Below are 15,245 nucleotides of genomic sequence, written 5' to 3' on the forward strand. Positions count from 1 at the left end.
TGAACCCAAATCTATAAAAGAAATATATATAATATCAGTCTTAAAGCTGAATCCAAATGAAAATCTTAGTAAATGATGACTTTCTTGCTAATAAATTTCAGATAAGAAAAGTATTGAACCTACTCAAGATATTTAATCAATTATAGATATGTAGAACATATAGAGTATAACACTGGTAATTTATCTATAGATTAATATATATTATTTTATAGTATAAAATATAATTATAAATTTATAGAGATATTTTCCCATATTTTTTTAATTGTTAAAATCTAAAAAAATATGAATTAAGACAATTTTATTAAATAAGATTAGTACTTCGGAGTTACAATGAAATTTTAATACATAGAAAAAAATCTACAATAATATAGAAAATAAATTACAAAGATTATATATGAATTCGATGACAAAAAAAAATTAAAAAAAAAAGATTATATATGAATTCACTTATACAAACAATATAGATAAATTCTTCAACTGTCAAAATTAACGGTCCATCAACACTATCAAAATGAAAACTGCATAGTTAGAAATTGAAGAAATGATTGTTTTTTTTAAAGGAAGTTATTCTATTAAAAATTTAGTTTCAAGTTTTCAACGGAGAATAATAATAATTCAACAAATATTGATATACCAAAAAAAGATTAAAAGAATAAGTAAAAAAAATACATACGCACCCGTTTCTCACTAGTCATTAGTCATCATTACGTGAAATAAAGCTAGAGCTTATCATAAATTCATAATGGTCGTAACGAAATAGGTTATGATGAGAAACGGTATCAGTAAATTCGATCCAAGAAAATTCGAAGCGTAAACATCATCTCCAAACATGGGAGAGCGATATTAACTTGGGTGTATAGATTTTTCAATACCTACCACATTCTCCATCTTCAAGCTCCTCTACCTTTGTTTTCTCACTCTCTTCCTCTTTTCTACGCCGCTTTTCCCTGCCTTCATCCTCTGCTTCAGGGACCAAACCTCGCTGCAATATCAGAAAAACTCATATGAAGCTAAACCATTTGTCTGTTTAGAATTAGGTTCAAGGGATCGACATTGTCTGTTAACAGTAAAACATATCTTTACATCAAATGGTTTTGGACCCAACTCAACACTAAGTTTCAGTACAAGCGGCATTTCTGAAACCAATCCAAGTACTAACTAACTGTCACTGAGAGAGATATGGAATAACACTACACCACAGTCTTCTCTATCGGTTTCTCAATTACTAGATAGAGTCTAACTATGGTTAGTTTCTATTTGTATAAATCTCTCCCTTGAAAATAGGGTGACTAACGTGATTTAATGTACCTGTTCTCTTGATTTCTTGTGGCCACCACCAGCCTTATGGGATTCTTTGAGATGGTCTGTCTCACTTTCCTTCACACTAGTATGTCTTTCTCGATGTCTGTTATAGCTATCTCTTCCTGATCTTCTACGTTCTCTTCCATGGGGTTCATTCATATCATGGTTGTGATTATCAGCTGCACCTTTCTTATGATGATCATCACTGTCTCTTTCTCGGACTCTGTCCTTTTCTCTTCCGTATTTATCTTTCCCCTTGTCATGTTCATCTCTCACATCCTCGGGTACCTTTAGTAATATAACATTCTGTGAGCTTGAGGACATGCCATCAGTTTATAATAGTCCATCTATATCCAAACGTTGAAGTATTTTAGTATGCAATAATTATAGCAGCTACAACAAGCAGAGACTCTCAATACTGTAAAATTCCTCTTACAGTCTAAATTGACTCCAGTAGATTGACACACAAAAAAAGTTAAATACTAAACTCGAGAAGGCTGTTTCATAAACACAAATCCACCATTACCTTCTTGTGCTGTTTCATCCTTTTTGATTGCTCTTTGAGGTGTGATACATAATCTTCAAATGTATGCTTCCGGAAGCTCTCATCGCCAATAGTACTACATATACAGAAGTATTAAATAATAGACAATAACCATACTTGAAAGTAGAAAAGGCACAATTTTCCCATGAAGAAAGAAAAGGATGTGGAATCCATAAAGTAAGCAAGCAGCTAAGTCCTCTGGTAAAAAGCCTTGAGGCAAAATAAAAGGCATAGGCTAAGGAAGAAGAGTGGTCATGAACTGCATAAACCCAGCGGTAACATTAAGCAAAAGACCAATATTTGGCGACACTAAAACAGCGTGAACCGTAAAATCAGGTGAAAAATGAATTAAAGCCATTTTGCCAAAACCTACTTTTAAAAAGCACAAACCCTTACGCAGGGTAATATAGTCATCTGAATCATAAAAGTACCCGTAAGGAAAGACAAACATGGTTGGTGTAATATTGATATAAGAAACCATTTTCAAAAGCACTGTTTTTTCTTTTTGAACGGCAAGACAATTTCGTGATAGAGTTAAAGAGGCATATGAGAACGGAAGTTAGAACTTAGAAGACTTAAATATAGCAGACGAAGAAGAACCAGTCATGACTCATGAACTTGAGCATGAAGAGTTAGAATAAATGAAAAACGTACCGGCATCTTTCACTACCTTCAACTAGATGCTTTGATTCCTCCCAGGATGAAGAGGCAGTTATATCCTGCACCAAAATAAATAATCAGGGAGAAGCCAGCCCACCACCTAAAAGTTCACCCATCACATAATTTATTGGATCAAACCAAATAGATTCCACACCTTAAAAAAGCGAAGCATATCCACCAATTTTTCAGTCTGCCGTGTCTGTTTTCTGGCTTCTTTTTCTTCCTTCTCCTTTACCCTTTCCAGCAAATCATCAAAAACTACCTGAGAAGCAATACCAAAACAAATAGTTTGCACTTTGCAGTCATATTCAATTGAGACATTCAAAGTTTAAATAAAAGAATATGCTAACACTGCAGTGACTAGTGTGCTCAGCTTTACTGTGCTTACACTAGTTTATGTGTTAAGAAGCAAGAAGACAGTGTATCTTCACACAACATCTGGAAATGAAAAAATAAAGGTCAAGGAAAAGATCTACAGACCTTTAGTTTAACGTCTGAAATAGATGAGACACTGATATCCTCGGAAATGGAGACCTTGAACTCATCAAATGTCGATCCACCATATAATGTTACCTGGAAATAAAATGAGATTATTAATCACCTATAAAATCCATATTGTTTGCAGAAATAAATCAACTACCTTTCTGAACTTCAATACATCCTTTATCTGAGACTTGAGATCGTGATACTGTGAAGACAAAAACACGTATATATGTCACAGGTGGCCAATTCTGGAAGACTGGAACTAAGGGACAGAAAATGAATAAGACTATTGAGAAGAATCTAGTACCTTTCTTTTCAAATCCTCAAGCGCATCTTCAAATAAGTCTTTTGGAGTAGCTCCAGATGAATTCGAGGTAATTGCTGAATATACTGGTAAATCTCTGACCTGAGATGTCAAATTTATTTTGTATCAAATCCAAGGTTCAATACTTAAAATGGAATAATTATTCTGGGTGACACAATTTTTGACCTTCATTAAATAATCACGCCAACTGGTTTTGGCAGTAAGCTCTCCTGTTGCAATATGTTCATCTATCAGCCCACGGAACTCATCACGATGCTTTCTCTCTGCTTTTTTTAGCTCCTCCTGTTGTCATGAATAACAGATACAATGACGTAATGTCCAATATAGCAAGCAAATAGATGTTAACTAAAGGCCAAATACCTAAGTACCTTCTGTATCTTCTGTCTCTCCTCTTCTTCCCTCTCTAGATCACGCAGATATTCCTGTACAACAATTAAGATTAGCCAAGTGTGGAATGGGAAGTTTAGTTCTTTATCAATGAAATAACCTGAAAGATTTCCAGCTGATCAATTTTCTCAAGGCATGAACATCGTTCATCCACTTCTAGGCGGTCCTGAACTTTGCGCCATTGACTATTAGACTGATGATAGAAAATATTGAGTCAGAATGAATTAGCACAGTATATCGTGGAAAATGAAGAATAAAGAAGAGGTACAAAAACCTTGATGAAATTGCAAGATTCCAAAAATCTTCTGTATTCAATTATGTTCCGCTTGCGATCCTCAAGAGCTTTCACCCGCTCCTAATAAAATTAACCACATTAGGAACAACAGAGCCCAAATTACAAAAAAAAAAAAAAAACTGCCAAAACTTTGAACAAAACAATTTAATATTTCATCCTCGGAAGTCTAAAGAGTAAAAACACATGTCATAATTGAAATTCAAATTTCCAGAGAAGGTACACACTTGTATATAAATAAAAACGTACAGATATGAAGTTTCAAATGAACGATAAAGTTAAGAATTGAGAAAATGTCCCCAATGACCACTTTTGACGAAATATTTCCAGTGGAAAATTAATGTCAAAAATGCATGCATACTTACAGAAAAGAGAAATAGATGGGAGAAACAAAAATGTGGTCACTTTTCAAACAACATAAGAGTCACTAATATATACACCCTTTAATACCTTCTCCTTTAGCTCATTGATGTGATCTTCAAAAATATTACGACGGTCTTTTTCTCGTTCAAGAGCTTTGAACCGCTCATCGTCTTCAAACATTGTCACAGCCTTGCTGGATTGAAAAGGAACATCATATCACAAAATAAATTACACTATAAGAATGATCACAGAAGGGGGGGGGGGGAATCATAATCAGAAAGTTCAGGAGAACAAACCTCCACCGCATTGAAGGAGCAAGCTCCACACATTCCTGGTCAAAAATCAATGTCCAAAATAACGTAAATGGCATTCAGGTGAATTTTCGTACTCCAAAATATTCTAAAAATGAAATATCAAGCAGCAGCAGATGTTCAACTTACCTCTAACATCCTTTTAAATTCTTCATACCGTTTTCTCTGTCTCGCTAGCCTTTCCTCTTCAGCTGATCGTTTCATTTGAAGTAAGAACTGATTCAACAAAAAACAGTCCAACAAAACACAATTAACATCTATGACCAGATGTACCACTTAAGCATCATTGTTCAAACCTGGAGAAGAATTAATGTGACTACTATATCCAAACATCTAAATAATCTTTAGTTTTCTTCTGATAAATTATCTTGTTAGTTTTAGGGTATACAATAAAAATAAGTAACCTCATTGAAGGCTTGCTTCCGCTCTCCAAGAGTCCTTAGCGCACCGTATCTTCTGTCATTAATAATTTCTCTCAAGGCCTGCAACAGAAACCATCTGAAACTTCAGATACATGCTCAAAGAGTCAAAGAACAGCTAATAACAATAGTTGTACCACCTGTTCCCATGTCCAGTCAGGTCCAACATTGGCGGATTTTAAAAGTGATTTGAATACATCCCCGGGTTCCTATAAAATAAAGTAAATAGATTTATGCAAACAGATAAGACCAAAATATACTCATGGACATAAAACCAATCTTTTTATCAGACCAACCATACCAATTTATTATTACTAGAAAAATTATCTTGATGAATTTGTTTTTCTTCTGGTTGGCTCTCAAGTCTTTCACTTTCCACCATATGTTTTTGGCTTTCTTTTGGTGCAGTCCCACTACCTTGCTAGAGAGCAGGTGAACAATTATGATAAGCGGATACAAGAGAAACATATGCTAACAAGAAATGTTCATTGCATAGCTTCAAATACATTTGTGGTTTTAGCTGATATGTCATCTGAATCTCCAGTGATCCCAACTGAAATTTCATCCTTCTTAACCCTGTCAAGATAGTAAATAGAAACTTATTTAGGTCGAGATTCTCACAGCTATAACTAAATAGCATCAAAGGGAAAGGGAGATAAAATTGCTACAACTGTTAGTACAATGTAGCAGCAGAAGTTTTCGTCACAGTGACAGAAGGACCATCAGTTTCTGCAATATCACACAATAGTGATGTTTTATCTGCAATCATCTGAGCTCCATCAACATTTTCGACCGGAGAAGAACTTCCAGGAACTGAAGCTGGCTGCTTCCAATCAGAAGAAAGAGCTAGTTTCTCACTGGTATCAGAGGTTGATGTTTTGCTTGGTAGACCAGTAGGAGCTTCAGTCGATGCAGTATCAGAACGAGACAGCACCTTAGAAGCATCAATAATGCCTCCTGGCTGAGGTCCTTGAACAGATGCTTTTTCTGCTTGTTCACGCGCAGTCTGGCAAGAAGATTTACAATTTATGGGTTACACAAAAAAAACGCAGAAATTAAAACACAGAATTACAGAAATAATTTTGCACAAGAGAAACCTTCATCTCTTCAGGCATTTTCCATGTTGATTGCTTGGTAACTTTATTGTAGTAATACCTACAATCATATGAAAAATACAACATTAGAGGCTACAGATGGAGAATTTTATTTTTCATCAGTTGTATGTTAATATAAAAAGAAATTTAGTTGCACACTCACTTTCTTCCATCAGGACTTGAATGTTCTTTCCAGTCAGTTCCTGCATCTGCTCTCTGTATCAGCAAATACACATATCTATACATTACTATAGACTCAAACAATTTTGGTTTATCATTGCTTCAGATTACAAAAGAACAAAGTGAGAAAGAATAATGGTCCCGTTCACCAGCACATAACATAAAACTGGATATTGGCCACAACGAAAAGTCACAATTGTTCTTGCTGAGAATATCTGAACGTCAAAATTAACAGACACTGAAAGGTATCCTTCTGTATGCCCTCATCTAGGGTAAGAAAATATCTAGATGAGAGGCATGAACTATATCCTTAATCCCTTTCATCAGTAGAAGATGAGCAAATGTAAGAAATCCATAGCATTTCCAGTCACTTTTGTGTAAACCTAGCACCTATATCACACAAGCTTGCACCATTGGAAATTCTAGATATAAGCTAATATTTTACATTCATATTAAAGAAACAGCACGTCCACTTCAAACCAAGGTATAATGGCTACTAGTAAGCAATATATGGAATAACATGGCACAAGACAGCTCTCAATATCCAAATGATGAGAACTACATTTCTTTAGCTAATAGAACTTCGAGAGATCTAAAAGGCCACAAATAGATACATAAACAGATACAAAACAACTTACCTCAAAAAGAGTCATCAACTCAACAGGCTTCTCCCAAGTGGACCGCTTTGTCCTCTTGTTGAAAAAATATCTAATAACACGCAAAAAATCACTGTCAACCATCTTACACCTGGAAAAATGGTGCTACTATAAATTCATTTGCAAATTAAATAATGAGAACAAAATGTGCCATATGGTTGGGAAATACACAATGGTTGCAAGCAGGACAATGAATCATCAGGAAACAGAGACAGAACATAACATTACTAACATCAAACACTAACGTTAGCTGCAGCAAAGATAGAAATAAAACCAAATGCCCAGCCAAAAATTTAGTGATTTCAGCACATCAAACTCATAAATATCGCAGATGTCATGATTATGGTTGCTTCAACTAAAACTTGAGCTTGATATTTAATAATAAGCCACCAGTTCAATATTTCATACTAAGTCCAGACAGAAGAACAAATAGGAATTTTTTTTGTATCAAAATTAGACAGAGTTAATGTAAAAGAAAACAAGAGATAGGGTCATTGAGTGAACACACCACATAAAATTACCTCCTCGAAGAACAAAAAAAAATCCATAAATCCAATAAATAAAGAAACTATCATTTGCATTAGCCAATGATGTGGTCTCCTAATTCCACACAGTGGTCTATATGGAAACTACTACACAAACTATCAAAAATATTTATTGTGGACATATCTTTTCCATAGTTAGCTCTTACACAACCAAATTGGGTGCTTCCAAGTTCTTAGCAGTTTAACTTCTTTCAATGTTTATATTTTAGCCTAACATCACATGTGAAAAACGCAAGCAAAACAATTAAAAGAGGATAAATAAAAGTCACAGTACTTATAATTCTTACTTCCTTCCATCCGCAGAGGTATGCTCAACCCAATCTGTTAGAAGCTCTTGAGAAGGGATAGGTTGAAAAAAAGCTGCCTTCAAGTCACAAAAGTATATATAGATTAGTATTGCAACCAAAAACGGTCTGGAAGGTGGTTGCAAAAAGAGACAAGATAACAACCTTAGGTTGTTCAAATGTCGGATTCATGATAGAAGATTGTGCAGTTGTCTGGCTGATAGATGCTCTCTGTTGTGCCTGATTATGACTGCTTGATCCAGTGACTTGAGTTGGTGCCCTCGAACCTTCGTAAGATGTTGCAATCTGTTTGGTTCACAGAGTTAGACTCTCAAGATCTAGTTTCAGTAAATATAAATACAAATATATCTACCTTCCTTACCGGATAAGAAAAGAGTGCCCTTGGCCCTCCAAAACCAGGCATACTAATATCTGGAGTTTGCACATAAGGCGGAGGCATGGAGGCACCAGAAGAAATTGACACATTTGGCTGTGAAATTAGAGTTGGGGGTCCAAGTGGCACAGGTTGCACCTTATTTAATTGGCTAGGTCTTTCAAGGGAATGATGTAATAACTGAGGTGCGTAAGATTGAGGTGGATATCCAATGTTCATCACTGTGCCACCTCTGCCAACAGATTGAAAGTTATGAGAAGACAATCGAGTAACTTGCTCAGAATGCGGAGCTTGAATGGTAGGACGAAACTGGCATGCAAAATATGCAAAACACATGTTAAGGGTTGAGCTGAAAAATAGTCTTCACATACATATTAGACACAAAACATTACCTGAAAGTTCATGGATGGATCATAGCCTCGGGGTAATTCTAAGGAACTCGCATTAGGATGCTGGAATGGCTTTCGAAAAGGGGAAAAAAAATGCTGATTAGATCTAAAATTCAAAAAAATCATATAAGAATACAAATTTTATCATGCCTCTGTACCTGGAAGGTAAAAAAAAAAGGTGGGGAAAAACAGAAGAGATGGGAACCCGCAGAACTATAGTGCACACTTAAAGGCTAATACTATAGAAGTCGCTCTTTAATTTCTTATCCACACAATGAAAAGAGAAATCAGTATGAAAACATGCTCATCAATTCTGTTAATCCATGCGGAAACACCAATAAAAGGCGCCATGAATACTTGATATGCCAAAATGGATATACTAAAATACTGAATACATAATTCAATGGTCTGAGGCATTTAGAAATTAACCCACAGCCAGCGGCCTCAAGGTAGACAGGGTAAAAGGGTATTGGAATAAAGGGGTCACATAAAACAGAACAGATAACGGATAAAAATAGTGCCCACAGTCAGTAGTTTAAATCTATGCCTACCTGAATGCCAGGATACTGAGGGTTATTAGCCATCTTCCAACAGTATTAGCCTCAGTGCCACCAGTGGAAGACTCACCAAAAGAAAAATAGAAAGAACACTAGACCTGCACAACAACAAAAACAGGAAAAATGACAGTGAATTAGTATACAGGTATATGCACTAGGAAAGCAGCAGCGGTACTTTGCCTTCTAAACTTTCTGATAGAAAATCCAGCATGGCATACATATTGACACAGCACACCCCAATACAATGAAAAAAGGGGAGGTATTCAATCAAGTATCTGCAGACAAGTCTACGAAAAAATTGATTTCAGAGGGTGAAAGCGAGCTATTCAAAAAATTCATGACTTGACTAGCCATAATACTTAGATACCAGCAAGTATTAAGAGTGATTCGAAGTAAGTTCACAATTTTCTACTAGAAACTCATCTGATCATAAAATGGAGTTTAGAAATATAAATGAAAACGTTTAGGATGGATCACTAGAGCAACTATTAAATTTTTTATAACCACGCTGTGTAACTTAATCAGCCATAACATGTGGATAAATGCTCAAAAATGATGCACTAAATTAATTACTCAGGAGCTTAAATTTTCAACTCTAGGTTTCACTCTTGCGGATAACATGGAAAGTACAACTAGTCTACAAAGAAATGAGACTAGAAACTAAATCATTCAACCAAAAGATACGGATTTCTTTAGAAAACGCTTACCAAACCCTAATAAGAACAATAGAAATGAGGAAATAACCCAAAACCTCAAACAGTTCTCAAAACTGCTTTTAGTCAATAACAGAGTTCAAACACAAACGCAAAGAGGAAACTATAATTTCCGGCGAAGAGAAGGAAGAATTGCAGAAAATTACCAATCGCCGGCAAGGAAAAGTCGACTAAGAAGTTGAACTCAAAGTTCAGAGCCAACGCGACGGTACTGCGCTTCACCTATTAAATTATTAAAATCGGGAAAAGAAAAAAAAACACATATATAGAAAACTAAAAAATGGTCAATTTGGTGTCTTCAGCTGGGCCCAAATGATCACGAGTTTTGGCCCAAATGCTTCTCACGTGTTAATTCTTAGTTCGGTTTTACTGTATTTTCTCCCGGTTTACGACATCAGACCAAGCTAATTTGGAACGGCCTTAGGAATGCTAACAAATGTCGTTTGCTTTAAATTAATAATCAACTCTTGTAAAACCGAACTCAGAATTTACTTATAATTTGATTTAGTTTTGGTAGCTTGGTTTAGTTCCAATTAGTTTAATTTTTTGTTATTTTCCTCCTAGTAAAAATCTCAACTTTTCCCAAAAATCTTGCGCCTTTTTAAAGATTAACGGCCATGAAGGTTATCTTCCTATGAATATACAAACATATTTAGCGGGCTTTGATTAAAATGTATATAGGCTCAAGCTCATAACTACATACAGTAAAACCTCTATAAATTAATAATGTTGAGATCATGAAAATCTATTAATTTATAGAGGTATTAATTTATCGATAAATTAATAATTATTAATTTATAGAGAGATTTTCCTTATTTGAAAGTTTTTTCAGAAAAATATTTAAAAATGAGATTTAATCATGATAATTAGTATTTTATATAATCAATTACAAAATAATAATTATTATGTCTTGAAAGAAAATGCTTACAATTTTTGATATAGTAAAATATTATAAATAAACTCTAACAAAAACTAATGTGTCTATATATACATATATTTTGAAAATTTTACCTAATTATTAATTTATAATATTATTGGGACCATATATTTACAAAAGATTTTCAAAAAAATTATTATCTTATTATTTTATCGAAATTTGTCTAAAATTACAGTGGTCCCAACTTGGGACCGGAGAAATTTATTAATTTATAGAGATTATTAATTTATCGAGTATTAATTTATAGAGGTTTTACTGTATATCATTATAAGGAAATGAAAATATTAAATACCCTACTCCTCTTAATGTGATTAATGGTTAGAATGTAAAAATGTTACTTATTTTTACAAAAATTATAATCATAAAATAATAATATAAATATGGTTTGAAACTGGAATTAGTATTCTAGATTTCAAGTAGTTCAATTATAGTGTTGATCATACTATAGTATCCAAGATGTATAATCTGAATAAAACTAGTGCATGAGTAAATTAGTAAAAGAAAAATACTTAGCTACGTGATTAAAAACGAAGAATAAAGTTAAAGATTTTAGTGAGTATTGGTTTCTCTAATAAAACCACTGAAGAATTTCTTTGTCAACAAGGATCACTAAAAACCAAATATTGTTCTTAGACAATTATATAATATTGTTCTAATATTGTTCTAATGTATATAATATTGTATGATCACATATATAAAAGTATCAAATACATACGTACAGTATATATGTAGTTTGTATAGTTACGACCTAACACATACACTGTACGTATGAAGTTAGTCAATATTAAAGAAATGAATGGAAACGAGAAGACTTTTACTTATCACAAGAAAAAGACTTGTATAATATTTATTATTATATGAAGATTAGGAAGTGTTGATGAATTAACTTGTACGCATGTGTGAGTCATTAGTGTACTCAAAACTAAAGAAAAAAGGAAAGTTGGAATAGAAAAATGAAAAAAATGAATGAGAAGTAAGTGGAGATACAGCTGCGGCTCGACAGTGTCCTGAGGATCCTATCTGTAAGACAGATTGGTCTTCGTAATCACATTTGATCATCCAGAAACAGTTAATAAACGAAACCATATAGTAAAGTATTATGATGATGAATTGATGATACATACGTACGTGTGGGAACAGAGCAAAACGACAGAAGTTATAGAAGGAAACGACAACATTTGTAAAGCTATTTAGTAGAAATATTTTTTAAAATGTGCCAACTATAAATAGTTACGTGCAGCACAATGAGGGCCAGCTCATCTCTCGAAGTGATGAACAAATACAACAGAGAGACAGATAAAGATTGCGTGAGGGATGGTCCATTGTATTATTCTCTCTAACTAATTAATCTCTATCCTACCCTCCTCTCCTATTATTATTAATCTATCCAATGGGCAGCGATTAAGCTCTTTGCCTCCACCGTGTTTTATTATTTCATTTTGTTTTAGTTTTGTTTATCCCATATAACATTAACATAAATAGTTACATACCACTTTCGAAATCATAGATCCATCAAATCAACTGAATATGTTTTCTATCCTTTGTCCCATATCTACCGACTACAAAATTCCTCTGTGACCCCAAAAAATACAATTAATCTACCGACTACATATTTTATGTAGATAAATAAAATTATAATATCTTCATTCATTGCTCATTTATCTATTTCTCACCTATTAACGTATCTACTTTCAATGCAAACTTTAATTCTTTTTACTCTGTTAAACAAGGATTAAGGTTATTTGGTCATTTATCTTAAATTTTTTTTTTAAAAAAGGTCGAAAAACGCAAGTATTTTGTTTGCAAAACCTTCATTTATTTTATATTAAATAAGTGCAAACCGTTATATCAATTCGATTAATTTACATTATTTTTGTTACATATAACCAGTAGTAAGTACTATAAAATTCTAACAACTCCGAGAAACAAGTATGTTGAAAAATGAGCAGGAGACTGTACTAATTCTCTCATGTTGATGGCGTTATCAGTTACGTTTTTAGATCTATTTCTCATTCTAGTAAGAGAATCTTGAATCTTCCATACAAAAGTAAAATACTATATTACCAAAATACGACCAGGTCCAAATTTCATTTTGCACTGATTATTATGAGATCATTCAAATTTTGTAAAGTTCCATAAATAAGTAATTATATTTTTTTTATCATGTTTTGAGAAAATCCAAATTTGTTTGATTCAGATGAAGTAACAGTATCGTAATTCGTAACGTTAGGAAAAAAAAAAAGGTCTGCCTCTCTGGAATACGATAGGTGAGATAAGAGTTGTTTACTAGTACAGTAATAAGCTCACTGTTTCGTTTTGACCCCACAGAATCTGTATTTTCTTCCCATGTAAAAAAAAACGTAAATAAAATAATAAATAAATATACATTCCCCAGCTATATTCCAGGCTGTGTATTTCCGCTCTCCATTTTTATAGCTTCTTCTTTCCTTCTTCTTCTTCTACTAACATATCTTTATCCTTCTTCCTTCATCAACCTCTCTCTCTCAAGTCTCAAATCCTCCAAATACTAGTCTGTTAAGATTCCAAATCTGAGAAACACTATAATGGATCCGTGCTCTTTCGTACGGATCATCGTCGGCAACTTGGCCGTTCGGTTTCCCTCATCGTCGTCTCCTTCTTCTTCTTCATCAGGACCTTCTGTTTCTGGAATCACTCCATCTCCTCCCAACTGTTACTGCAAAATCAGATTCAAGAATTTCCCCCGTGAGATTGTTTCCGTTCCCGTTCTCTTCCGTTCCGAATCTGAATCCGACGCTCGTTCCTCTTCCACCACCGTCGCTGCTTGCTTCAGTCTTAGCAAATCTCAGCTTGAAGCTTCTCTCAAGAAACCTAAGTGGAGCGTTCTCTCCGTCGAGGCTTACTCCCGCGGTTACAGCGACGCTGACGACGCTGTTACCGGCGCCTCGTGTGGACTCGCTTCCGCGGGTGAGAAGTTGCTCGGTCGATTTGAGGTCTCGCTTGATTTGAAATCGGCCGAGACTAAGACTTGTTTGGCTCACAACGGTTGGGTTGCTTTGGGTTCTAAGAAAGGAAGTGGTAAATCCAATAGAAGTAAAGCTGGATCCGATCCGGAGCTCCACGTTTGTGTACGGGTCGAACCTGACCCGAGATTCGTGTTTCAGTTCGACGGCGAGCCTGAGTGTAGCCCTCAGGTATTTCAGGTCCAAGGAAACACTAAACAAGCTGTGTTCACTTGCAAGTTCGGCTCTAGAAACTCTAACTCCGGTGATCGGAATCTTCTTAACAGGTTAGTTATATCTTCTTCTTCTTCTTCTTCACTGCTTTGATTAGTTAATTGGAACATTGCCTTTTTCTCAGATAGATTCTTTACTTGTTAACTTAGCAAAATTATTAATATGTACAGTGATTGAGATTTGTTATTGATTTTTCTTGTGGTTTAAATATTTGCAGTTCTTCGATGATGTCTGAGTTAATCTCAACGAGAAGTTGTATATCGTCGTTGAAATCGGAAAAGGAACAACCGTCGAAAGAGAGAAAGGGATGGTCCGTAACGGTCCATGATCTATCTGGTTCACCCGTCGCTATGGCCTCAATGGTCACACCTTTCGTACCATCTCCTGGTTCCAACCGTGTCACTCGATCCAGTCCTGGCGCGTGGCTCATTCTTAGACCCGACGGTTGCACATGGAAGCCATGGGGAAGGCTAGAGGCATGGCGTGAAGCCGGTTACTCTGACACACTCGGTTACCGTTTTGACCTTTTCCAAGACGGTATCGCCACCGCCGTCTCAGCGTCTTCGTCTATCAGTTTGAAAAATGGCGGGAGTTTTGTCATAGACGTCACCGGCGGGACCACGACTACGGCGTCCACGCCGACGACGAGTCCTCAAGGAAGCTGGGATTTAGGATCCGGTTCGAGCTCGGGTTCGAGACCGGCGTCGAGACCGGGATCAGGATCCGGGTCGGATTTCGGATATCTGCTGCCGCAGCACCCGTCGGCGCAAAACAGAGGGTTCGTGATGTCGGCTACGGTGGAAGGAGTCGGGAAAAGGAGCAAACCGGAGGTGGAGATCGGGGTGACGCACGTGACATGTACGGAGGACGCAGCAGCGCACGTGGCATTAGCTGCGGCGGTGGATCTGAGTTTGGATGCTTGCAGGCTTTTCTCAGACAAGCTAAGGAAAGAGCTTAGACAGCAAAGCCAGCTTGGTGTCGTTTGACGTGTTTCGCTTTGTCGTTTTACCAATTCATGAGTTGTCTTCCACTCACAATATTTTTTCCTTTTTAATTGTTTTTTTTTTGAATTTTCAATTTCTTAAGGTAGCGTTAGGAAATTAGCCAGCCAATTTTTTTTGAGGAGGTGGATGTCATCATTATTAAAAATTGTTTATATATCTTTCTGTACAGCTAAGTATTGACAGTAACAACA

General features: G+C 35.4%; 2 protein-coding genes across 5 annotated transcripts; one reads left to right on the forward strand and one right to left on the reverse strand.

Moving 5' to 3' along the window:
- Positions 1-629: 629 nt before the first annotated feature.
- LOC17893202 (pre-mRNA-processing protein 40B) lies at positions 630-10,120 on the reverse strand. 4 transcript variants are annotated; one of them, XM_023785961.1, is made up of 29 exons: positions 10,045-10,120; positions 9,180-9,283; positions 8,632-8,691; positions 8,228-8,548; positions 8,011-8,151; positions 7,849-7,925; positions 6,999-7,068; positions 6,344-6,396; positions 6,184-6,241; positions 5,767-6,092; positions 5,593-5,662; positions 5,388-5,507; positions 5,227-5,295; positions 5,072-5,149; positions 4,797-4,883; positions 4,653-4,687; positions 4,444-4,549; positions 3,976-4,056; positions 3,802-3,894; positions 3,683-3,736; positions 3,480-3,596; positions 3,297-3,395; positions 3,147-3,194; positions 2,987-3,079; positions 2,661-2,768; positions 2,501-2,565; positions 1,829-1,922; positions 1,309-1,590; positions 630-982 (listed from the first exon to the last, which is right to left on the reverse strand). In XM_023785961.1, exons 2-29 carry the CDS (start codon positions 9,210-9,212, stop codon positions 866-868), a joined length of 2,955 nt encoding a protein of 984 aa, XP_023641729.1. In that variant the 5' UTR covers positions 9,213-9,283; positions 10,045-10,120; the 3' UTR covers positions 630-865. The 4 variants fall into 4 exon arrangements, with proteins under 4 accessions (XP_023641729.1, XP_006299213.1, XP_023641730.1 ...); XM_006299151.2 differs by having other exon boundaries at positions 8,632-8,700; XM_023785963.1 differs by lacking the exon at positions 630-982 and having other exon boundaries at positions 1,495-1,590; positions 2,517-2,565; positions 8,632-8,700.
- A 3,145-nt stretch (positions 10,121-13,265) lies between these two features.
- LOC17891219 lies at positions 13,266-15,222 on the forward strand. The gene is made up of 2 exons (XM_006297458.2): positions 13,266-14,103; positions 14,268-15,222. Exons 1-2 carry the CDS (start codon positions 13,400-13,402, stop codon positions 15,034-15,036), a joined length of 1,473 nt encoding a protein of 490 aa, XP_006297520.1. The 5' UTR covers positions 13,266-13,399; the 3' UTR covers positions 15,037-15,222.
- Positions 15,223-15,245: the final 23 nt, after the last annotated feature.

This window comes from Capsella rubella, unplaced genomic scaffold (genome assembly GCF_000375325.1).
Source record: "Capsella rubella cultivar Monte Gargano unplaced genomic scaffold, Caprub1_0 scaffold_3, whole genome shotgun sequence".
In the NCBI taxonomy this organism is placed as follows: Eukaryota; Viridiplantae; Streptophyta; class Magnoliopsida; order Brassicales; family Brassicaceae; genus Capsella; species Capsella rubella.